Source organism: Plectrocnemia conspersa, unplaced genomic scaffold (genome assembly GCF_051122295.1).
Source record: "Plectrocnemia conspersa isolate PC_06_02 unplaced genomic scaffold, ASM5112229v1 ptg000014l, whole genome shotgun sequence".
Classification (NCBI taxonomy): domain Eukaryota; kingdom Metazoa; phylum Arthropoda; class Insecta; order Trichoptera; family Polycentropodidae; genus Plectrocnemia; species Plectrocnemia conspersa.
Window position 1 is genome coordinate 15,347,603 of NW_028277178.1, and position 27,425 is coordinate 15,375,027.

Sequence of the window (27,425 nt, forward strand, 5' to 3'; positions counted from 1 at the left end):
AAAAATATTTAAAATAAATAAGTAGATATTTACATATTAGGTGTTGAGAATATTAACGGTGAACTTAAAAAACAAGTTTCGAGATAATTTATTTTAAAGTTCTTTAGCATTTTATATTGTCTTTAGCTTACCTGCATAAAAACATATTGAGTAAACCCTAATTATTATAAAAGTCCATTATTGATATCCACCCGACATAATGTAACTACAATGCAATATTGCTTTTATTTTTATTATGTTATTCTTTGAAATTTGGAGGTTATTTTTACAAAATATTATTATAAAAACTAAATTTCATTATACAATAGAAAACTTTCGGTTAGCTTATTTTATTTTAATATACTTTGCATTCATTTTTAACGGGTGCTATACTATAGTCTATTCAATATCAAGAGTCAGCAGACACATACATACAACTAGACATGAATATAAGTCATTGGAACCAATATAATATACTAACATTCGTCTCTATGTCGAGACAACCTGAGAATTTATTTTCGGGAATTCCCGGCTTTTATGCCGTCAATACTTTTTTAGAACCTTATTTAAGTGGCACTGTCCCAGATGAAGACATAAGCGCAACACTTGAAGTAAGATATTAATAACTAAATTAAGCCGAATTATATTTTGCCACTTACGTGTAATTTTTACATAAGTAAATATATTTTCGTAATATTATCTTACGATTTTTTCAACTATATTCATTTAAAGGCAAATAAACCCTTTGAGAAGTGAACCCGCTAATTGGTGCTGCAAATCTAAAGCAGTAGGGTGGCCGTGATTTGTGGTCTGTTTTGGGACAATGCAACATCCAGCCATAAAGATGCTTTGATAAATAACCCTCGGCGTTCGATTTCACATCGCCAGACCCTTCACCCTCGCAGGGGATGAGCAGACGTACTCATCTCGTCACAAGGGCGTAGGCCACGTGACCCCGCGCCCGTTGCGGAAGTTTAAAATTTATTACTGAATTAGTTGCTAAAAGGTTTTTGGCCGTCGAGGAAATTGTCTATTGCATTTCGCATTTGTAATTAATTTTAGAGCATTTTCCACTTGCAATGCTATTAAGAACTCTATTTGAAGATGAGGATGTTAGATATATATTTTGATACAGTATAATTTAAGTTTTATTTATTATTAACATTATTTCATTGCTGTATTTATTTCATAAATTTTATAGTGCGTGTTGAAGATAATAATGAATACTTACTTTTTTATCTCTTATGGTACAGAATACGATACTGCGCGTTTTAAGATTTTCATCAATCATTTATTTTAGTTTTAATTTTACTGTGGTTTTGTGTTTTGAGTCATCAGATATTTTTACCACTAAGTAGTAATGTGTGTACTGATCAATTTTAAGATCTTGATATCCAAATTATGTTTATTACACAAATGTACATTTAAAAGTTGTGAGTCAAAGATAGAAATTCGTTACTAATATTTGTTAGTTAGCTAATTTACCTAAAATTGATAATTGATAAATGTTTTTTTGCGCTGTCCTATTGGTCAAAATTCGGTTTAGATGTGCTTTATTCGATTCTCACTCGTAATACTGTTATAAATGCTTGACAATCGAGTGTTTTCACATCGATGACATGATTTTTTTGTTTTTGACTTAGACTGGAAATTCATTATATAGCAACACTGAGCAGTAAAGAAAACACGACTAATTATCATATAAATATTATGAGTAGATATTTTTAATAATTTTAAATGCTTAATTAAAATATTTTGCATAAAATATGATTTCAGAAAATATGTCGGTGGCTAATTTTTATATTTATTTGTAGCATAGAAAGGGTTAACTAAGGTTTAAACTATTATTATTTATTCAAGAAATGATGATAAAAAATATATAAAATGCCATTTTTGCCAAGAGGCTCGGAATCATTGTTTTCCCAGGGCCTGGGTTCGCTCTAGGCGGCCATGTCTACAAGAAGAAGTGCAGGTTGTATCCATATTTGTATCCTAATGCCTTTTTTTTTAAAGTATTGTGATGCAATTAGTTGCATTTTCGGCATAGCGTCCACTCAATGAAGTACTTCTTAAAGTTGCTAAGAGGCGTGTCGACAATCCGTCAATACTTTCGGCTTTAGAGAGTCGCGATTGCGTCCCTTATTCTTATCTGTCGCTTTAGAACACTCATTTTACATGAGGCATCCAGATTCTTAACGAGCTTGCCAATCACAATGATGTTTTCGGCGATAGCTATGAAGAGCTGGTAATAATATGTGGGATGGTGTAAGTGTGCATTATAATTATTTTTCTTTAAATATTTTATAATTTCTTATGACTCATTAAGGAAACTTGATAAAAATTTAAAAATAAATATTTTTATTATGTATTGATTACTCGGGTATATATTATATATACGCATACTTAAGGTTAAATACTTGCCTATTGTTATAATAGATGTGTTGAATATATTTCCAATTTAAACTATACTGGTTTATTATTATTATTACAATATACTATTATAATATTTGCTTTATTCAATGCATTGTTGGTAAACCATCTGATACTGTTCGCCAACAATCAGTATTGACCCAAAGTGGTTTCGATATGGCCATTGTGCAAATCTTGGTAAATGGAGCATCAAGTGCCGTCTAGTCCGCGGGTGGTCTTCCGCTGATTAAAACCGGAGACCATTTGGATGTAATCAAAACCAACGAGGGTAAAAGCCACCCCATACCGTCACAGTTCGCCCCATCGACCCCCGGATTGAGACTAATGTCATCTACACTGGGTAATGTTTACGGTTTCACCCCTCGAAGATGTAATTTTATGGTCGTTTGCCAAGATGAAATTTTGCTGCTCAGCGGGTTGATCGTAAAAGCGCAACGAACTTAAATCGCATCTCTACTAATATGTATAAATAAATAAAATAATTTAAAGTCCTGAAGAATATATATATTTTATTATTTAATACAAATGTCAATATTTTTTCATCACAAAAGCGTAAAATTATACATTTGATTCGTTTCTAGTATATATATATATGTATATGTAAACGATTTTGCAATAGATTCGTTCGTTATAAATTTTTACATTCGATCGACCTTGGTTTTGAGATACAATATAAATATATATAAATTAACAAAAATAAAATAACATAAAATACGTTTTGTATGTGTTTTTCGTCGTTGTTGCGCGGTAAAAGGACTATAAAAAATCTACACAAGTAAATCAGCCATAATCATTTATGCCTATCTAATATATATTTTTATCTTATATATTTACTATATAACCATTATACATTTGAAATTACATCCGATTTACGTTAATAGAAGAATAGAGTTAATTTTAATAAAAAGTTCAATTGTTAAAAAATCATTGTACATTTATCGCACGCACGCGCTGGGCGTAAATATATATATATTTTTACATGAACAGTTAGTTTATATCCATTGTCAAATTTACACATTCATATAAATTTACACGCTATCACATTATTCATTTTTTACAAAATAGTTTATAAATTCTCTTCGTTATGATATGTAATGACTTTGTTTATGTACAATCACATAGAGTTATTTGTTTTTAAAAAAAATCACACTTTTTCCTTCACAGTAAATTGGTCATGATTTCGACATCGGCGTCCCTCTATAAATATTTACATTCCAGTCGCGGATTGTCTATTTATTGGCTAGGGGCGGTACTGCGGATATAGCAGAGCCGGCCCCCACCTTGCTCACGCTAATCCTGGAGGTTTCACGTCTATCCCGGCTAATTCGAGTCCCAGAGGTGGAGACCTGCCGCGGACTCCCGGGCCTCCTGGTCCTATGGGTCCGGGACTGCTAGCCATCTCTCCTTGGCTGTTCTCTTCGCTGTCGCTGCAGGATTCGCTGCTGCCCTTCTTGCTGCCTCCGCCGTTGTGCGTCTTGACGTGCTTGGCTAGGTGATCCGAGCGCATGAATCTCTTATTGCAAACGGGACAAGCGAATCGCTTCTCTCCGGTGTGAGTCCTTAGGTGTCTTTGAAGTTCGTCGGACCGCGTGAACCTCTTCCCGCAAAATAACCAATTACATACGAAGGGACGCTCTCCGGTGTGCCACCTGAGATGCGCCTTCAAATGCGAAGTCTTTCCGTACACTTTTCCACAACCGGGAATATGGCAACTGTGAATATTCTTTTTCCTAAGGTGCACTCCGGCTGGGCCCAGTCTTTCAGCTTCTTGGCAATTGGGGCAATCGCACGTGGCGCGGCCAGTGTAGCGTCTCTGAGAGCGCGGCGAGGGCGCAGGGGGTAAAGTCGGAGCTGGAGCCGGCGCAGAAGTGTGCAGACCGAACCCTTGCGTTGGCAGCATCGATTTGTAAGTGTCTTGAAGGAGATGCTGTCCCGACGATAAGAGGTGATGTGCCGTGTTTCCAGTCGCTAAAGAGTGACTTAAAGTCGAATAGTCTGAGCCTGCAGCATAGTTTGCTGCCATTTGAGCGGCGTGCATGTTAGCAGCGCCTCCGACGTCTAACCAACCGCCAGCGGCGCTGTGAACATCCCACCATCCAGCTCCTGCGTTCACATCGCTGCCTTTCAAAACTCCATGATGAGCTCCTCCCGCTACAGCATTGAAAGGCCAAGATTCATAGGGATGCCTAGAATACACTGAACCTAAGCCGTGCGTTTCCACTTTGCCCAATAGCGCCTGGTGATCGGCGGGTCCTCCGCCGGATCCGGGGAAATATAGATCGCTGCCGTATCCCGGAGGAGCTGGTCCTGCACACGATGTGGGAGGACGAGAGTAGCAAGGGGCTGCTGTCGGGGGAGGCGCTCTCCCTCCACCTGCCCCTCCACCGGACCCAGGAACGGGAGAACCACCCTGTGGACTCTTCTTCCAAGGATGAAAGCCTTTTCCGACAGCTGCGTCCGCTAGCGGCGGAGGAGACTTGCTCGATAATTTGTTACACTGTGCTGCTAACATCGCAAGAGGAGTGCCGCGTAGACTCGGATGTTCCTGTTGAAAAAAATAAAAATAAATATTTATTTAAATTACATAATCATACATCAAATTAAAAATGCGAATCAATGTAAATAAGGCAGTAAAATTATTAACACACTTAACAATGACGGAGCATATGTGCGCCAATTTAAAACCGTTTATGTGCCAAAATATATTTCGTACTTACAGGACCCCAATGCTATCTATTTATAGAATTTAAAAAAATACGTCATATATGATTTCGGTCCATTTGGACACCATTTGCAGCTATTAAAAAATCAAGTTCTAGGTCTGCCACAACAACTCTAAAATATCGAATTATTTTTTGCTTTTTCAGCAGACTAACTTTTTTGTACAAAATAAAAAAATACAGATTTTTTCTTATAAAATATAAACAAGTAATCTTTTTGGCATTTTTAATGTCACCCTAAATTTGGTCGAGAAGTATCATATTACTGAAGAAATACTCCAAACTGACTTGTTTGAAAAATAGTTTTAGTCAAATTCTATACCAATTATAATTTGTTGTTAAAAACTACCTTTCATATATCACAAAGTGACTAGTGGCAACCCTGGCGATTTTCAAAAGAAGCACATTAATCTTAGCCATTTTTAAAATAGCTTTTTAAGCAGTAATAAAGGTTTCTTCAAATATGACTCGATATACCTAAATAGTCTTGTTGTATTAGATTCTGTATATGGACCGTATATGGCTTTTGGCATTACGGGCGTGAAGCAGCTGAGCCCCGCATGAGACGCTTGGCATCAGAACGGTTAAAATGACAAATAGAATGGACCTTTTAATGATATAGACAAAGTTAGGTTTATAAATTATATGAATGTAAGACCCCCTACTATATACGCTAATATCTAAGAAGTAGAAGTTGTTGTTTCACTAAATAATGAGCACTCGCATAATAGATTAAATTTTTCAAGATTTTTTTTAATCTTGTGAATGAATAATTTTAAAAAATAGCTAAAGCGTGCATCTAAATAGTGACATATATTGATTGTTATCTGTGATAATAGTTTTTAATTAATAAAATATATGTCACTAATTTGACTTTGATTTCAGTCTGGTGTCTTACTATTTACTTAGTGGTTGTAGATTGTGTGTTGCCTGTTATGTTATTTAAAATAAATAAATATTTGTGTTCATAAAATAAATGCGAATGAAGTATAGCTAATCATATTTACTAATGTAAAAATTATTTTGATTTCTGATATAGAGCGGTATAAAAACATTATTTTTTATATCTGGCGTCCTGATAATTCGTCACGGCCACTCGTCAGAACGTCTTAAGTAGAAATTGATGATGAATAATAGTATCAAAAAACCACAAAAAAAATCGAGTGACCGAATTAAGGCCCGGCTGATTATGATGCGGTCGTTTTTTTTTGCCCACACAATAAATACGGTCGTCCATTTTTTCTTCAACCACCGATGCGCCGATTGTTGATATAAATTTAGGCATTTTTACGGGGCCATTGTTGCGCAAAACTGTGTTGGAAATTAGCTGCGGTCAATTTATCAATGAAAATTAAGCGCTTGTTTAAGCTCCGATTCAACAGGCTTCCATTGAGGCCCTTCGCCGTTAACGACCGGAGCAAAATGGACGACGCGTCGGAAAATAAATAACCCCCGATTTTTTACGACTTTTCCAGGGACCGTGGCCTTTGAAAGGCGCCTCTGAATTATGTTCGATCCCCAAAAAGTCATTATCGACTGAAAAACTATCCTATTAACTATACCAAACAACTTACGAAATATTATAACATAATCGCCGCAGGAGATTATAGTCGCATTATGTCGATTGCGTGAATGAAACTGTTTTTTACATCGTGACCATTTTTTTGTTTTTTTAAAAGACACTAGATGTGATTTTTTTAATAGAGTAGACTTCATTAGATGATAATTATATACTCTTACAGTGATTTATATTTTATTATGAACGATTTACAATTACAGTGTAAAGGTTGCCTTATAAATTGCAAATATCTGGTTATTGGACTGTATGTAATTTGCTATTATATTTTAATGGAACATATTGTGCCGTAAATTTAGAGCAGAAAAATAATTCATTACAAAAAATTGTACTTCAAGAAACGGTTATAGTCCGGGACAAGCAAGAAGGTGAAATGCGTCTGTATTAGTCACAGGGTGTATATCGAGTGTTTAACAGTTTTTTATTAATTTATTTTATATTATTTTTTACCTACTAATACTTAGAGAAAAGCGTTTAATAAATAATTTTAGATTATTGTTGTTTTTACAAAATCGTAAAATAAACTTAAAAATTAGAATATAAAAAAAGATATTTCGCTTTTCATTGAAAATTTAAATATTTCTGTTAATTTTTATTTATGTTATTTTTTAATTTAAATTCTTTTATTAATTGTGAATACATCTTCTTATCACTGATTTATTAAAACTATTTGGTTTTCGTTAGTTTTGTAATTCTGAACAATTTTGTAAGCTGGGTTGATCCCCAGTTTTGTCACGGCGACTACCTGCTGCATAACTGTTATGCGTATTTTAGGCACTACCTAAAAATACGCTTCTTATTGTATTCCGCCATATCTACATACTTTCTAAACACTCTGTATTTTCTTTACAAAACAATTGACCGCCTCGTCCTAAGTTAAGTTTCGCCCAAACGACAACTCGTCAACCAATACAATGCATTTTACGACAATAAATCATTATTTTCGTTGCAAATACATGTATACAAACCAATCAAGAAGGACTAGTACGGATATCCTCACAGATTCACTAACACTAACACGTTTCACCTTCTTGTTTGTCCCGAACTATACTAAAAGACTACTCGTTTCTAGTTAGATTTTTCACAATACAATTACAAACAAAGTATGATTCTTTATTAGTATAATAATTAGAATAAATCTTTCTTATATGTCTGAATTTATATAGCTCAATCATTTATTTAATTAAAAATATATAAAGAAGTCCACATACGTGTCAATAAAATTATGATTATTTCCTTTGTTAATTTATCACGTTCGCTTCCATCCAATCCATTTCATCACATTATCGAAGATCGCTTATTGAAAAGCTTTTAAGCCGATACTCGTTGTGTTACTACAACATCAAATATGTACATAAGGCACGCGGTCGCTCTTGTTCTTATATTATACCTATACATTGATGATTGATTCGGACTTTGACAGCGGTTCTAGCGCGGTTCGAATTTAAAAGTCATTACTGAAAAAACGGCGGTGGCTGCGCGCGGAGCTTTTAGACGCCGCTGACAATGGAGAGCTTTTAGAGAGAGCTTTGTGGCGCCTCCGTCACTAATTTGGCGCAGGTAGTGGCCGACAGGAAATTAACGTCTGGACAGCAGGCAGTGGCGGCACGGGAGGTTATTATTTAATAGAGAAACCTTTGGCGGTGACTGATGCTGAGGCTGATGTCTCAGTACCGATTCGAATCTCTCTCCCTCTCTCTACAACCGCAAAATCGTCACTTATCTTAAGCAAATCTGAAGCAACACAGTTTCACAATATAAATGAAATTAATTGAGACAATCAGATAAATCTAATAGTTCAAACATCCCGTAGAAAAGCAACACTTGCTAATGAACGTTGATTTTTTACGGAGGAAATATTTTAAACATATACTTTAAGAAGAGATAGAAAAAATAATAATTATAATATAAATTCATATCTGGTTTTTCCTTTAGTTGCAATTCTTTTTCGAATCATTCCCGCGGGGATCCGATCGCAATGTTCGCTAAAGTACCCTCTTAAGACTAGAGTACGTGTGGAAACTTCCTACATCCGGTCCAGCAGAAGGGGAAGCTGTGTGGGCGTGGCAGGAAGATAGCCTGCGAAAACACTCTCGCTTTCTTTCATTCCGCTCTCTTTTCCAAAAGCTCGTTATTCCATTCAAAAGCTGTCCGATTTACGACATCGAAAGAAAGGTATTCTTGTATTCTAGTGCGATTTTATTATTATTATTATTTATTATATACACGTTTGCATATATTTGTATTCAATAAAATATCTCGTAACTCGCAAGAGAATGACTTATTGGTCCGGATCAGAAAACGGGTCCGAAAGCTTCACGTGGCCCGCGGCGAATACAGAAGTCATTTCTACATTAGTATAATAACAGATGACTAGCAAAAGAGTGTGGGTTCAAAGCCGGGGAACGATAAATTAATTTATAACCCTACTACAGGTAGCATATACGAGCTTCTTTATGAGTTTAGTTTTTTTATCTATTTTAAATTTTGATTGTTAATTTAACGAAAAAAGTAATAAATAACCATAAAAAAACTAGCACCCTAACCGAAGATTTAAGTGTTAAATAAGTATAGCTATATCTAAGAATTTAACACTTTGAAAGCTATAATTATAAAAATAACGATATGAATTATAAATTTAATTTTTAGGCAAGTTTTTCTAAATTAAAAATTTCAAATTTCATAAAAATAAGAGTTGCAAATAAAATGTGATTTAAAAATGTATTATCATAATGCAGTGATTATGGTATATTTACTGATTTTCAGTATCGTTAATCTTAAATTAATTTCAATCTTAATTTTCTTAATTCCAATAAGAATGTATAAATTCGCTGAAAAGATTTACGTTTTGAAATCTAATTCCATTTGGAATTGATAATGTAAATCATGACATGAGTCTGCATAAAAAAAAAAAATATATAACCCATAACAAGCCCGCATATTGCAACGGTAAAAGTTATAATTACACGAGTTTCGTTGGACACGTTTCAAGATTTATTGAAACTCGAATAAATATATTATTTTTTTGTGTTAATCATAGATTGGCTCCCAGGGTTATCAATTATCAGTAGCTATATGGCCCGGGGTGAGTTGTATAATAAAAGGTAAACTTACAAGGGGGCCGGCTTAATTAATCGTATCTTAAACTGGTCAGTTAAATTTGAATACGGACACCTACCGCCGGGAATCGAACCGCGGCCGGCCTCCTTGTTTGTAAAAGGACAATGTGGACCACTTGGTCAACTAAGAGAGAGAACTCGAGTCGAGCGCATTAAAAGCTCATCCCAAAAACCGGTAGCTTTGAATAATAAACAAAACGCCTCGGGCATCGTTTGTCAGGCTTCTATTTCTTCTCTCTGGACCGTGAGAGCTGTGTGTGATGCAAACTAATCTGCTCCTGACCAATTACATGCTCGCGTGAAATAGATATTTTCAACTGCCCACCGCTTGGCGTTAATTTAAATCCATAAATTGAGTGATAGTGATTGAATTATTTAATACGTTACTTCGCTTCCCACTGCCCACGGATCTTGAAATTAAACGATAGCTCAACATAAATTGATCGGCACAATCCTTCCGGGAAGGTGCTACGCTATACTAATGATTATTTACTTATGTATACATATTTAAATTTTAGAATTTGTAGAAATGTCGAGATGTGATCAAAATTCGCCCCCGTTGGGGCGCGGCAGATGCGACCACGCCCTCTGCTCCCATTGGATCCGGTGCATTATCGATTGGCACCCTTAGTGGCCATTGCCATTCATCCCCTTGCACAATTTTGATACAATACGAACCCCAAGTGTAATTAATTCCAAACCCATTGCAAATGCAACCAACTTACTGTGGACGTTTAAACAGAAACCAGTAGATAGTTTGTTATATTATATATAATATTATACATACGTATATAACCATAAACTTTACAACTTGGCATATTCATTCATCATAAACCAGTCGTGTGGTTTGTAACGAATTGCTACTGAAATACAGATTGCTTTCTTTACCTATGTTAAGACATGTCTGTATAAGTACCTATTATTTGCGTTTGAACATACGTAAATGTACGCGAATCCTTCTTCTTAACTCTCACAGATCTCTAGTCTAGATTTTTTTAAATTTAGGATTACCATACGCCAAGTTAACTATTTGCTATGGGTAGTAAGATGTGATTTTTTAATGAGGTAAGAAACTCATCCCTTTAATAAAACATTATTCACACACATTTCCAAAATATGAGATGATCTGTAAGCAGTGTGAAAAACACTAGGAAGTGCTTTGTAATTATCACAAAAATGCACATATATTATTGAATCTTTGTGACAAAAAAATTAAGTAAGTTTAATCACAGCAAAATGATGCGCCTAGATGTTAAGAATTAGACAGATTTCAAAATGCGTAAAATTTTTTTTTTTATATTACTTTAATTTAATTTTTATATCTATTATAAAACATTTTTGACCTCTTTACCATGAGAGTTAAATTTTTTTAATCTTTTGAATAACCTCCATTTTGAATCAGGATGGCGGAATAAATGGATAACGCACACAGTTGATATATTATATTTTTAATTTATATTTTTCAGAAAGTTTTATAGCAATCTAATTTATTAAAGCAACGGTAGTCCTCAAAAACCGTTATATTATTTTTTTTTATAATTATTATTTATATTATTTAGCATTTTTGACCCATTTACTTTTATCTCTAGGGATTTTATTAACAGAGCTCGGACTTATTTAATAGCTGGCATTTTGAAACACGGCTGGCTAACGAACTTAGCCATATACAAAATTTATTATTATTTATTTTTTATTGTCGATGTTATTAAAACTACAGCAGTTATCGTGACTTCAAAAACCGTAATATCCCGTATAAACAATGACCTCAACTTTTATCTTAGGATTTTTTAATGGAGTTACGATTTATTTTTAAATAGATTAAATATTTAAAAAATATAAAGAAACATATTTACAATATATATTTTTAAGAAAATTTTCAAGGCGATATGACTAATACTACGGTATCTATTATCGAATTTAATTGAGTTATTCTCAAGATCATCATGGTGACCGACAGAAAATCATGGTGACCGTGTCTTCAAAAACCGTTATATCCCAAATAAATGACAAAAATAATATTATTTTAAAATGTTTTTGATATACAAATGTATTTAGGTACTTTTTTCTTTCATAGTTAGAATATATTTACCCAATTTTTTTAAAAATTTATTCAATATGTACTTAGTGACATTTGACACTTGTGTTTATCATAAAATTTGATTATTATAGTTATATTTGTGTATTTTTTAATCAAATTTATTATTTGTGCCTAGAAACTTAAATCAACGTAATCTAAAAAACAAAATATTTTTATAGCAATCTAGTAAATCTATACTATAAAACAGAAAACACACGTATCTATCTGTCTGACTGTCACAAAAAAAAAAACTCTCAAACGGTGATCAGTAGCCACGTGATACTTGCACATGTCATTTTAGCTGTGAGTTCTAGGGAAACTATGCTATTTTTAAATTTTAACTCTCAACTTTTAAGTTGAAAGTTGAACTGAACAGCGACGTGCCGTCATGCTACTACAATACATAAAGACAAAAGACTAAAAATATTGTAAAATTCGTAGTAACAGGATGAATAAACTTAATTATAATGAGTTTGAATATATCCCAGACGAAGCCAAGTAATAGAGCTATTTTACATATAAAACGAGATTGCTAAGTTAAAAAATCATTGCTGTAAAGTACAATAAACGATTTTTCTAAGTCAATAGATTATAGTGATAGATAGATTTTTCTAAGTCAATAGATTATAATTTATTTTAAAAATCATAAGACGTTAAATCAAATCTAAATATGTTTTTATAAAAAATGTGCCAAATTAAATTTTATATGTGTCAGATTTTAGCATTTTAAATGTTGTAAATATTTTTTTAATCAATCTGTATGCATTTATGTGTATTTAAAGTGATGAAATCTTTTACCAGATAATCGTATAATATATAACTAGATATGAAACTTAATCCAGAATGGCAAGGTGTGGTGGTTTCTGCAGCTGGCAACCCTCGTAGGTCACTTATCCACAGCTATTACTCTGATGTATTGAAGGGTTCATTATTATTAGGGGGACACTTTCATACCATATGAAACATTTAGCTTTGTATTTGGAGAAAATTCCAGATTTTTCTCATGAGGATTCTGAACACCAAGGGTGATAAAATATACCACATATATAGGTATCTCAGGTAAAAAGGCAGAAAAAATAATTACCTGCCTCCCCCTTTAATAGCCGTAATAATCTACCTACCGATGTCCACCGAATCCCAAATTAATGTATTTTCACTTCTATCCAATTTTCAATTACTATAGTATTATAGATAAATATTTCTCCGTTATATAATAAGATACTGTAAGTAAGTGTAAATATTTATATTACACTTCCTATGATGTTAATTATTTTAATTGATATAAAGCTTGAGGGTGTTCTATTATAGTAATGAGCTGTCGTTATTTTAATTATTATGATATATTTATTGCGGGTAATACACATAGCGGGTAGTGTTACATTGTTGCACTTATTGGTATTAATTTCAGTAGTAAATACTAGTGTTTATTGATTGTATAAAAGAGACATTTTGTAATTGCTCAAAAATGTTTTTGAACATAATAAAATTATATATTTATACTTTAATAACCTTAAGGGGCAAAATATGTTTTAAAAATTCAGTAAATGTCTCCCAGATAATTTCTGTATAAAATATTAATAAAAACAAGTTATGATCCTGCTGTTCTGTGTCGCAAGGATACGTAATATGACGTGCGTGTTTCGGGAGTCCCTCCGACTAGGCGGCGCCACTTTCCATTACATTGTTGATGGCTTTTTTCCTCGGTGGCTGAGGATAAAAAATAAGGAACGACGAAAAACGTCAGTAAAAAACGAGGAGAACCACCGCCGACACAGACAATCCAAAAGATGACCCTTTATAATGAGACCGTGTCCTTATACTGCGGCCGCGCATTGATGAACCAATTCACGATCGTGACTCCAAGGCCGCTTGTGGAGCAAATTTTCGCTCAGTGTGCAAAAAATCGATTATTAAACTATTTTAGCTGTGTGTTGAACTATTCACAAATTGGTCGGTTCTATTATGCGAGCATGTGCGCTAGAGATTATGGCAAGTCATCGATCAAATTCAGTGACCATACTTATATATGTAGAAGATTTTTAACCCCTTTAGTGTATGTACTAATATTAGTTTATTTAAAAAAAAAGTCGATAGTCTTTAATAAAGCAATACATACTGAAGTTTGAATTGAAATAATTAGAACTGCATGTAGGGTAAACGTTGCACTGTTATATATGGTCAGTATTGCTCTACGGGTGCGAATCTAACTAACGTGGTGTGCATGTAGTTATATGCTATATGCTAAAAACTCGATTGTATTGTCATAACTCTTTTGCTTTGAATTGTATTTTTATGGTTTGTTATAAACTATTATATGTTGTTAGTTAATGAATATAGATTTTAAATATATCTGTTGTAATCATGTTGTATACTGCATATAATTAGTTTTGGTAATTTTATTTTAGATATATACTATTTTACAGAGAAGCTTGAGTGGAGATTAATTTAAGTTGACTATACAAGTTGATCCTCTGGCGAGAAAAAAACACTTGGCCCTATTTTGCATTCTACCGATATCCACGCGTAATTTATTTTTATCGGAGCGGGTTTTTAGATCACCATAGCGAAGATAAAACCGTCGGCCGGTTAGAGTAATATAAAATCGCAAAAAAATTGTTGGTCATTGAAATACTGTTAATCTTCCGAGAAAGTGTACACATTTGTCACGAACATATTCAGAAAGGTTTCTTATCTGAGTGTCTTCTTTTATTACTTAAGCAAAAAATCATTCTCACACCCCTATTAAAACCTTCAATTTAATAATTTAATGAATTTAAAAAATAATAAAAATAAAAAAACTATTTCTTCTATACTATATCTTTCTATGTTTATATTCAATGTAATAAATTTTATTTTGGCAGAAATAACTTTAAAATTTAGATTATATATTATATATTATATTTGATACTAGTCTTTTTTTTAAATTAAATTTTTATAATTGAATGGAATTAAATTGATAATAATTCAAGAAATATACTAATAATAATCTTATTATATTATAAAAGTTTATTATTTATAATAATTGTTTTATTCATTTTTTTTTATTAAATTATATAGAGACATTTATTTAATAAATGAATATTTAAAAAAATATTTATTTATTTATAATATTATTAATTTTCAAAGGATTTCAAAGGATTAATTATAAAAAAATCAATAGATTTTAATAATTTATCACGATATTCATCCGTGAGATTAAGAAAATCTAAGAAATCATAATCGATCAGCATTATAAGTATATAATAATCACTAATTCCCAATTCCCTGAAAATCTAGGATTCATATGGGATCGACTTTAAATTCGATTTTAAATTTTATCATAGAAAAAATATTGTTTAATAAAAAAACACAATGATATGGCTTTTAAATCATCTTATAAATCTACATACGAATCAAGTTATCTATATTTGAAGCAAATTAACGCACTGACATTTCGTTGATTATTTCATTCCATAAAAAAGTTAATGATCGATCAAATAGGATATTAAAATTGGCGCTGACAGCTGTGAAATTCCAAGAATTAACCAAGATAATATTTATATTTCAAGTGCTGAATAGAATATATATAATCAGAAAGTAAAGTTACTAGAATAGTAATAGAAATGGAAGCGATTCTTTATTTTTTGATCATAGTATATTTTTTAACACTACTGCTTCCGGTAGTAAGGTTCACGTAACGAAGTCGCAGCAATGTCGTGCTTATAATGTATATTTAAAATTTTAATCTTGAGGTTTATTGGTGATAGGTTTTATCAGAACTTACGCAGTAAGAAGAAATGATTGAAGATCTATTTTTTGTAACCCTTATATATATTTTTATAGTTCTTCTCCTAGTCCAGACATTTATTTTATTTTTTTATGGTTCATTCTACATTTTTTTGACTCACCCCTTCGACTTAATGCCTCGGGCTATTGCCCGCAGAGGCCGTTAGCCCTACACCGAATAGAACAGTGTACGACCAGAGTCCACGCGAAATATGACACACGGCTGCGACCGCAACGAGGGAGCAGTACCTATCAGAAAGCCGGGGGTCCAAGAGCAATTTCGGCCAATTCGAGTTATTTACGAGCGGCCAATTAAGCCATTATTCAAACTTCGTCATTAGTGTCACTGGTGGTCGGGTTGTACTGTGTTTGGCCGGAGGACACGTTTGATATTGCCGGACAATGTGAAGGTTGAACCGGGAAAGAGTCGGATTCCAAACGTATCGGCCTCGATTCTCCAATCGCGAATTAATTTTCACATATCTTGACTGCACGGCAACCATTTTCTAAAATAAATGTTTTAAATTGCACTGCGTTCTGAGAACGTGGCGTGTTCTCTGACAGTCTCAACGGATCGCCATCGGGACGCTAGACTCGTTCTCGAGAATTGAAACGAATCACTGTATGTAAAAAAGTGAATGAAGCACGTCTACAGGGTTTAAGGCTGAATCTCGTATGTGTAAGTCTCCGTGTGTGATCTGAGCAAGTGTTGCAAATGTGTAATAAACGATGTCGTAAACTTGCTGTCAGTGCTTATGAACCGTGAAGGTCAACTAGCGACTCGTGCTTTCCTGTAAGATATTGTCAACGAATATCTTGAAATCAATTATGTAAAATATAGTGGAAGGGTAAGAGGTGACTATGGATGGAAACATAACTTAAACATGTATGTATACAGTGGCGGAACTACGTGGTGCAAAAGCCCACAACGCCGGGGCATATTAAATGTAAATATGTTCATACCTGAGATGTTGAAGTTGTTATGTAAAACACCTAATACCGCGTAAATTCCAAAATGGAATTCACGATTCACTATTTTAAATCAATCTCGAGTAAATACCAAAAACATACTAGGAAATATTTACGAAACGTATTTTAAATTTGCTAATGAACAGGATAGAAATATATTATGAAATTGGACACGTCCACGTCTTAGCTCCAATTTATTTTAATTATTCATCCGTGAGATTAGAAAGCTATAAGAAAACCTTATCTGTGATGGTTGATTTAAACTATGATTATACAATAATAACTAATTTCGATCTTCCAGATACGACAGAAATTTTCGGTCGATTATCGCACAATAGACCAGTGGTATCGATTTATACCACTAGTCTATTGTGCTGGTAATAAAAATTGTATCGAAGATGCTGACCTTACCAAAGATGAACTCATTGATCACAATCCATATGGACGAGCCGCCACTGATTTAGGGTAACAGGAGAGAGATACCATGGACAATATTCACAAAAAAAACTACATAGTCTAGTACAGCCCTATTTGCAACATTTTCTGATAGGCTATCTACAACCTTTATCGATTTATCTGGCCGCTTCTAACTGAAGCTACTGAACAGTGGATAAACAGTATCGCAATTCGCTACCAGAACAAACATTATTATGCGCCATGACAATATGATTACAGTCCGCCGTTTTCTGATCTTTATTGTTTTAGAAATTTCCTATGTTATTATCCGGTACTGAAATATATGAGTTAATTCCCGTTATATCGCATAAAATATCATTTCCATCGTAAACTTATACGACCGTATGTATGAATAAATAAAATTTTACGATTATCGACATTTTACTTTCTAAAATCGCATCGCAAGTAATTGTGCCTTCGAACGAGCAAATTGGCAAATTAACGCCGAATTCATAAAATCATTAAAACGACATTCGACAACGTGGCATCGAGTTGCCAGCGGCGCACGTTGATCAATGTGAAATAATTTTAGAACAAAGCCCTCTAGTCGTGGCGCTGTGCCCCCCTGGACTCCCGCGGGGCCCCTTTCTATGGCAACCCCAGTCTTCGTTCAAAGGGCAAATTGCCGCCATAATTAGGGCTCCGCATTTAATTGACAGACGACACTCGCCGCTTTCGGGACACCGAACGTTAGTACCGAGAATTGTTCAACGAGTCGGGTGTATTGTAATTTATTAACGTGCACCGACACAATTGTTGTTCTTTTTAATCGTATTAAATAAAATAAGTGATGCTTAATTGGTGTTTTGCGAAAACAATCAACAGGCTAATTAGAGAAATTTTTAATAATACAGAATCATGTATGTACAGACTATTGCAAAGGAACCGAATGATTTTTAATAATGCTAATATACAAATTTTAACTTGGAGTTATTTTTATAAAATAATTGAATACATTCATGTCGGGATACGCATATATGCGTCTTATGAATACCCATCTGTAGAATTAAGTCAAGAATCCACCTGAAATGGGTCAACTTCTTACCATAAATATTATCATTAATTTTTGGTGGATCATTAAAAAAAATAAAATATACGAATCAAAAAAAATGAACACAAAATTTATAAAAAATAATTTAATTCCTTTGCTATGATTTTTAATATTGAAATTTATCTATTTTATACTTTAAATATCCATTACTATAATTTTTTAAATACATAGTATGTATCTTAATCTAATATTATAACCAATACACATATTTAATTTAGAATGGTATCAAAAAATATTATTTTACTAAAAATTCACTATAAATCAAATAATTTAAAAGCTGAAATCAAAATCAGTGTTTGTTTATAAATATCGTGGCTCAAAAAGTTTGAAAAGCACTGTACTATTGTAACCACTAATATTGAGAGGTATTGGTTTAATCTTAAAAGTGATGACCATATTGTACCAATTTTGAAATATAAATTCTAGATATGCAGATATAATATTTATTTACCGATACTAATTTATATTATGCATAGGGAGACCCTCCCCAAGTTTTGTATCGCGTACACTATGTACATAACTGATTCGGAGGTTATCCCATTTAATTTCGTGGCACGCCGTTTTTCAGCTCATTTACAACATAATTTCCTGCGGGAATTGATCTTCTCACGCTCGATTTCCTCGGCCGGTATTAAAAACAAAAATGGCGATTAGCCGCAGCAGATTGGGCAATCATTTGACCCTCGACTGATGGGATATAGGCCCGACAGATGGACTCGGTAATCGAACCGGCGACCTTACTCAGTCCCGGCCGACAAATTTGACACAAAAGCTCACACGGCCCGAATTAATATTCTAATAGTAATACATAATATACATACAAACATAGACGTTTTAATAAAAATGCACGGTGTGTGTACCTTACGTTATAATATAGGGCATGGTGTTGAAGACGTCACGGTTCATGTGAACTGTGGCGAGACCCCATAATTCTGCGGTCTGCCCCTATTAAAACAATAAAGGGTGGTTTAGGCCCACAAAGTAATGATCGAAAGTCCTCACCGGGGGCGCCAAAGATGGCGCCAAAGCTAGGAGGGTGCCGTCAGATATTCTCAACCCTTTATTTATTCGATTATTAAATTTAAAATTGAATTAAAAATCAGAGATGATTCTGAAGAAAAAACTAAATTGTTTTAAATTAATAATCAAGAAATTTTAAAATTGTATCCATTACATTAATCGCAAATATCCATTAAAGAAATACTAGCATTGATAAACGGTAAAAAAATAAACAAAACATATTACGTGCTCTGTAGGAGATTCAGTGCATACATTTACAATGAATATCAATACAAATGCACTACAGCAATTATTATTTATAACAGGGTGTTTCTGAAATTACTATATTTTAAATTTAAATTAAAGCGAAAAAATATTATTATTCCCAACTGGAATGTTCATCTGTATTTTAGTTCCATTATAGAGTCACAGCAGTAACAGTTTTGTATATTAATATACGAGAAACGAGACATAATAATGAGATCAAAGAAAAGTTTGTGACATGTTTGATATGTGTTTTATATTATTATATAACTCCCATTGTTTTACTTTAGAAACGGTGTCACATCCATGAATATATTAACCACGGTGTGTTTTTCCCCTATTAAAACTGTGGTTCCGATCGAGTGGGTTTACGTGGCGTTAAATCGATGTCCTTTCACGCTTCCATATGGCATCCCGTTGCGGTGAACCCGAGTTCACTTTTATGGTTAATGCGGTTATCAGAGTTGGGGTTTGTTTTTTCCACCCCCAGGGAATAATTTACGTGGTACGATCGGCGCCGCATTTTTAGCCACCCGTTTGCAAAATCACATAATATGGGAAGTGTATTCGCATGCAGAACGCGTAATGGGATCGTTTATCACAGTTCCATTCGAGCTTTATGGTATTATATATTTTATTATTATTATTATTATTATAACACAAAATAATTTTAATGGCGAATAAAAAATAACAGCGATGAAACAGAGTCAATTCCAAAACTATTAGGTTCAATTACTGGGCAAAATTAGAGTGACGCTCGGTCGGACCAAGAGCATAGTAACTTCATTTTATTAGGAATAATTTATATATAGAATATTTGGTATATGTTAATAAAATATTTGGAAAACAGTTTATAAAATACGAGTAATCATCTAAAATTTCTGTCCTGTTATTAGACGTTTACCGCGAGGGATGTGCCGGTACGTGTGAGTACACAGGGTAATCCAAAAAGTCTGGCAAAAATCACAAATAAATGGTCGAGGAATCATTGTTTTACTGAAGTTAGATGATATATATTTAATATCATATATTATAATCTATGCTTTGCTTAATTGTTTCTTATTTATTTAAAAAAAAATTTTTATTAATTAGCCTTGTTTTCAGCGATAACATAAGCACTGCGTGTCTTTGTTTTTGTCCATTAACTAGAATTTTTAGATTTTAAAAAAAAAATCGAATATTAATAATTAAAAAAATATTATATTTGATAGAATTTAAAAAATATTCGCAGAGTTTAATATATTAATTGTAAAATAAAAAATACTTCTTTATTTTTTAATTTACTATTATAAATTATTTAGAATAAAAAAAATGTTCTTTACGATTATTAATAAGAAAATTTGTAAAATATTTATTTTTGCACAAGTTGTTTGTTCCCATTTAAAGGTAACCTATGTTTATATGTACATGTGAGTAAAAACCTACTTTACTGGACTTTAGATTTACTACGTCATAGAAATAATGAAGCTTCATAAAATCTGTGTTCCATACATATTATTTGGGACACATCTAAAGTAACGTAAAACTTCAATGAACATAAATTAATCTAATTTTAAATAATTAATTTAATATGTGGTCGTTTTCTCTAAATTTCTGTATACACTAAGGAAAACATAAAAAATGGACACATCTGGTATTACTTCTAAATATTTAAAATATTGCAGTTAACGTTAAAAATATATAATAATACATTTAATTTGTTTAATTATTAATGAAAAGTGCTCAAGATGTTTTCTTGTACCCTTTTTTAATAGATGCTGTTCATATTTTTATGACTAAAAATCATATTTGTTGTATTTTTTTGATCTTTATCTATAAAAAATATCTCCAAAATATTCATGAAATTTCAATAGCTAAAATACTCTATTGTTCTAACAAGTTCTAATTTAAATAATTATTAAAATTTTACATAAAGTAAAAATACGACTTTTCATTTATATCAAACCATTTATAAAATAAAACTTTTTGTCGCTAAATAAACTCTCAAATAGATCTAATAGCGTGTGTTTAACACTCGAATATTAGTGAAATTCAACAAAAAAATCTGACAGTATAATGACAGTACCCACGGGCTATGGCCTTCTTCATGAAGAACGAAACGGAAAGCAAAAATGCGGTTTTTATTTGGTTCGCACCCGGCGTTTTTTTCACGAGTGAAATTTCATACGAGCAAAAAATACACATGAATATTTACAATATTTACATGATTTATATTATACGATAGTTATCTTACCGATTAATTGCTATACCCACATGTGTGCGTCCCCCGTAACATACTGGCTGTATTTTTATGAAACAATTTATAATTTATTGTATAGAAGAGCGATGTTAAGCTAACCTACTCCACGGCAATTGGCTCTACTTGCAACAAAAAGGCAGACTTGCGTGTCAGCTCTTAGATGTTCGTATATAATATAATGCACGCATTATATTATAATGTGTAACAGTTGAGGTACACATCAGTTTTAGAGCTTTGAAAACCAGTTATACGCGGCTGGCGACCTTGAGTTGGTACGCGAGCCACCGTTCGCGATCCCTGGCCGTAGGTGTCGTTAACGAATTAGACAATGCATTAAACCGCATCATCATTACGGTAATAACCTGACACGTAAACAGATAGACAGGTAAAGCAGCGAGAAGACCCCAGGAAACGACTGGACCGAATATTCATTAATCTGACCTCCACCGAATCGTTTCGAGTCAAAATAAAAAAAATATATAACACAACACGCGATAATAACAAAAAACGGGTTAAATATTTACATTCGTAATTAATTTAATTGGATTTTTTTAACGGTGCGTCAACTGCGAAGTGTGTTCAAATGATGCTTTTCTTGAAATAAAATTTAATATGATCTATAGGCTGCTTAAAAAGTTTCTGAGTAATTTTAGCAATACAACTATTGTCATATATATCTTATATATATAATTGTTCTAAGCCGCTTCCGGACGAGCATAACCGCCGGTAATGCATTCTGTTGTTTCGACCAATGAAAAATAATCATTCAAATATAAAACAAAATGGCTGACAGTAACGTGACAACAGCTTTAAATAATTATTATTTATAAATAAAATTTTGCTAAGCAACAATAATTTTCATTAATTCGTCATGTGCGTTGTTCGATTTGACTGAATAGAAATAATCGGATTGCAAATTAACTAGGTGTGTTATAACTATGAAAATTAAACATATACATAATGTGTGGAGGATTAAAAGAATACATTGATTAAATTAGATAAACAATCTTCGAAATGAAATCTTCAAATTTTGAATTCCCGTCGACGGGCTCCGAGGCCGACAAGTGAGTTTTTCCTTTTATAATACATAAATATTATCATTGCTTCCGATTTAATGCACATATACGTTAGATTTTACTGAACTAGCTACGTTTTAAACGTGAACATGTAATATATACTTAGTACGTATGAAAATTGGTGTTAATGTCGATCAAACCGCATAAATGCTAATAAAACGTGTTTTTAATCTATTGATATTTGGGGATACTATCCCAATAATATTCAATTTTTATTTATTTCTAGTATATATATAATTACATACTATTGCTGTATTCAATATAAATAACTAGAATTAAAAACACAGGCTAAAATAGACAATTTTTTTAAGAAAAATATTAAAGTAAATCCACATATGGAATTAAATGAGATTTAGGATATATAAATTTATGAAAAAAACATCTATACTATATTAAAGAAAATATGACTAAAGATTATGACTAGGGACTCTGAGAGCAAACGCGGAACCTGGGAAAACAATGATTCCGGGCCTCATGACAAAAATGGCAAAAATGTCAGCGAGAGTAAAACACATGCCTATTTTTTTTGTTTATTTTGTCCAATATAGGGATTCCAATCCCGGGCCAAAATTTTGATCCCGGGATTTCGGTATTGCAATTAGTCGATCCCGGGATCCCGGGACCAGTCCCGGGATAATTTTCATGTTATTTTATCGATAAAAATAATTTAAAATGAATAATACAATATATTTTTACATCTGTTTTTTATAACGTACAATGTATAAAGTACGTATAATTTTAGTCTTGGACTTAAAATAAAAAATAATATAATAAAAATAAAAAAAGGGAACGTCTTATATATTTATTTGAGAAGAAAAAAATGAACTTTTGACAATGTATGTACATACCTATGTACATTCATAGACAATTAATTGAAAACATTATTTTGAATAAAACTCACGAAGTAACATCAAAGCATCAAGTGTTTTATCATTTAGCCTTGATCTGATTTTGGTTCCTAAGCAGCCTGCTGCTGAAAAAGCACGTTTAGACTTACAGCCTCAAAGATTCACAGATGACACGTGCAACTCGCGCAAGTTTGTACACGAAATATAACGATGTTGTCAATAATAATTCGATTGTGCTTGATAAATCAACCAATCCGAAAAATTCGGGATTATGTTTTATAATCCCGGGACTCATCGGGTATTGAAAATCGTTCGGGATCCCGGGATCCCGGGATTCGGGATCCCGGGATTGGAATCCCTAGTCCAATATAATTTTATACTATTGCTGCATTGAATGGTATTAAATTGTATTTGGAACAGAAAAAGGCAAAAGTATTAAAAATATACTAAAACAAATGTGTATCTTTTTTTAGGGCAAATATATATTAAATAGTTTGCAGTATCTGCAAGGAGTTGACAATTACTTTAGCCTTGGTATAGAAGAGGAATATGACATTGAGATTCACAAATGAAATTATTGTTAGTGAGAAATAAGCATATACCCAAAGTTTTTTCTTTGTTTTGTCTAATAAAATTTTATAATTTGAGCTATTAAGTAGGATTAAATATGATTTGGGAAACAGGATAAAAAATATTAAATGAAACGTCAGATAAAATTAAACCTAAAAAATAATTGAAATACAAGAAACATAACACTATTAGTAATAAATTAAATTACTGCAATAGACTGTATTTTGAGTAAAATAAAACCTGGATTGCTTGCAGTCTGCATTAAGTGGACAATTACTCCTGTTTTTGTATAGAAGAGGAATATGATATTGAGATCTAAATATTGAATTATTATTAGCAAACATATAACACAATATACTCAAAGGTAGTAGAACATGGCTATTAAATAGCGATGTTCTTAAAATTAATAAGGCTAAATAGTCTCTAAAAATATAAAATACAAATTCGGAAGCTTTCTGATTCGCCACACCTTGACATTCATACACGTTGATCCCCTCAAATAGACTGATTAAGTCGTAAAACTCGAGGATTGATTGTGTGCAATTACTCCAGCGAACATTGCAATATGCAAATGCGTCGACATAGGTGAAGCACAAAACCGGTGCATTATCATAACACGTCAAACGTTTTATATTATTTCATTTGCCTTACCTAGGTGTGCAATTAATAAGAAAAAAATACCATTAGTTAGCCGTGTTTTTAGCGGTAAACGAGCCCATATTGTGCACTCAGATAAGGGTGATAAGACCAAATGCTCAATGCTTGTAGCAATTTCAAATATGTTGTATTTGCGATATACGTATATACAATTAGTATTTTTCCAGTTAGACATGTAAATAAACGATTAAAATGCAGTTTGTGACATAATGTGTCTATATTTTTTTCAAAAGTCCATAGAATGGTTGTATAGCTATAAAATAGCAATTCCACAGTAGTTTAACGCCCTCGTTTAAAGCACATAATCTCTTGTTTACGTATATAACTGTGCCATAAATCCTAGTTAATGATGCGGAGCTATCTCATCATCTCTGACGGGGGTATAACGTTCATATTTTTCGGACCTCCCCGAAAATATATACATATACATAAAATAATTCAAGCTAGACAATGGGACCCATCGGAGTTCACACGTAGCCGTAGTTTTTTTGCTTAAAAAATTGCCCCGTCGGCGAAACGGAAAAGGCCATATTTGACACGCCCACGCGTGTCCTTTTTAGTCTTTATTTAACTTTTATCTTTGGTAGTCGACAAATTTACGACTGCCAAATCGCACATTGATTCGTATATAAATCTCATTGGAATTCTGGCGGCCACGGGCCATTGAACGGCGAAGCTTTCGATACGTAATGGACTCGTCTCGGGCCTCCATTGTTCGCGATAATTTTTCGGAGAGGTATTTTTTTGTGTTGTCAGTCATCGGGAGGCGGTTTTCCTTTGTGGGTGTAATTTTAGTTTTATATAATTGATAGGATAACGCTTTGATGTGCGCGACATCGCTCAGAATGCGAGAGCTTTCGGACTTATCGGTAGGCGTTTTATTGGCTACGCTTCTGGGCGGCGTAGCCAACAGAAGCTTCGACAGATCGTTTCAGAAAAACGCCCATTGTGTGTGCAACGAGTGCTTTTTGGCAAGTCATTCGAATGGCCATTCAACTAAATTCATACGCTGACATGTATGGTTTTCATTAACCGTTACGTGATTTTGTAACGTGAGCATTTGACGAACAAACAAAAAGTTCTACCGTTTGCTATAGAATTGAACTCTATAAAAGAACTCCCTTAAAAATGCATGTAATGTAACCGTTAATTACTTAAAAATATTATTTCGTAATAACTTTAATATAAAACTCGCCCAGATTCATATGCGAGTGAATAAATAAATATTTTATTATTGATTATTGGTGTTCGCTAATTTTCTTTACAATTTTAATTTTCTACTTTACAAATAGTAAAAATTGTTTAATTACATCTTAATCTGTTCCTATTGCTAACGGCAAAATCAACAGTTTTTAATCAGTATTGCGTTAAATTGTATTAAAAAGAAAGAAAATGTTAATAAAATATATTGCTATTACATTTTGTATGTTGTTTTCTCTTTCCTATTTTGCGTCACTTTCATTGAAAGGTAAAAATTTAGTTAATTTATTTTTAATAATATAAATTATGTATAAACGTCATTATTTTAATACTTTCTAACTGTAGTATCAACATAAAATAATTAAATTCTATAAATAAATTAAAGTGATTTATATTATATTTAACATTTAGATTTTATATATAACATAGAAGTGTAATAGTTTTTAATATACTTATAAACAAAATTAATATCAATATTTTTTTAATAAATTAAAAGTGAAAATATTTATTAATTAACATTATTAATTCTTGCTTAAATCCTCAATAAATAAAATAATTTAAAACTGTTCATTACAAATTATTTCTCATGAACATTTATTCGTTAATAAATATTGTACTACAGTAACCATATAACACATAAATTGACTTAAAACCTGTTTGATGAACATAGTCAAGTTTTGCAGATAATCACCATCGTTTATAAACGCATGCTTTAATTATAATCGTTCAAAACTCAAACATCTCTTCATTGTTGCTATTTTCAATGATAATAACAGCGTTTGTGATTGTTGTTTAAAATTGGTTTCTAAGAATTCTATGGGGTCACTTTAACCTCTGAGGTCAGCGTCGTATTAAATCGAACCGTGGGCGATGACCGTTTTGGTAAAAATCGTTATTATTTCAGACCTAATAGTTATTTGATAAATAAAAACGTGTGATTATAGATTTAGCCCAGTCATCATCAGATGACTAAGATAGTTTGACTTTTCAGCACTGGCACCGGTTTATCTTTGAATGAATAAAAAATACATTTCTTATGCGTTAATGCACGCTCAGAACACGTTTCACTGTTTACGTTAATAAGAACACTTTTTAAATTTCACCTTATTATCACCATAAAAGCCATAATTGGCACCAGTAATTGTTTTCTGTATACCGAGGCGGTAATATTATAATAAAAATCAAGTTCCTTCGGTGGGGTCCGTACGATATAATTGCTCTCAGCAGCCACTTGCTGAGGATTAGTCACGAGTCGATTTTGTCGTTTCTTGTAAAATTCAGAAAATGGTAACGATGTCGAGGGTACACAAAAAAAACTTCCGAGTGTATTATAGTGTGTAGAAAATTGTAGCACGCCATTAGCCACGCTCTTCACTTGTCACATATTGACGACGGTGGTAACAAAAAAAAACTGACATGAAAGTCACCGA

General features: G+C 32.7%; 1 protein-coding gene across 3 annotated transcripts in view; it reads right to left on the reverse strand.

Moving 5' to 3' along the window:
* Window positions 1–3,136: 3,136 nt before the first annotated feature.
* Sp1 (transcription factor Sp8) overlaps window positions 3,137–27,425 on the reverse strand; it is a 157,629-nt gene continuing 133,340 nt past the window's right edge. For all 3 annotated transcript variants that reach the window (XM_088204133.1, XM_088204131.1, XM_088204132.1), the window contains one exon: window positions 3,137–4,954. In XM_088204133.1, coding sequence (XP_088060259.1) covers window positions 3,695–4,954 — 1,260 coding nt within the window. In that variant the 3' untranslated portion in view covers window positions 3,137–3,694. The remainder of the gene's footprint in view (window positions 4,955–27,425) is intronic.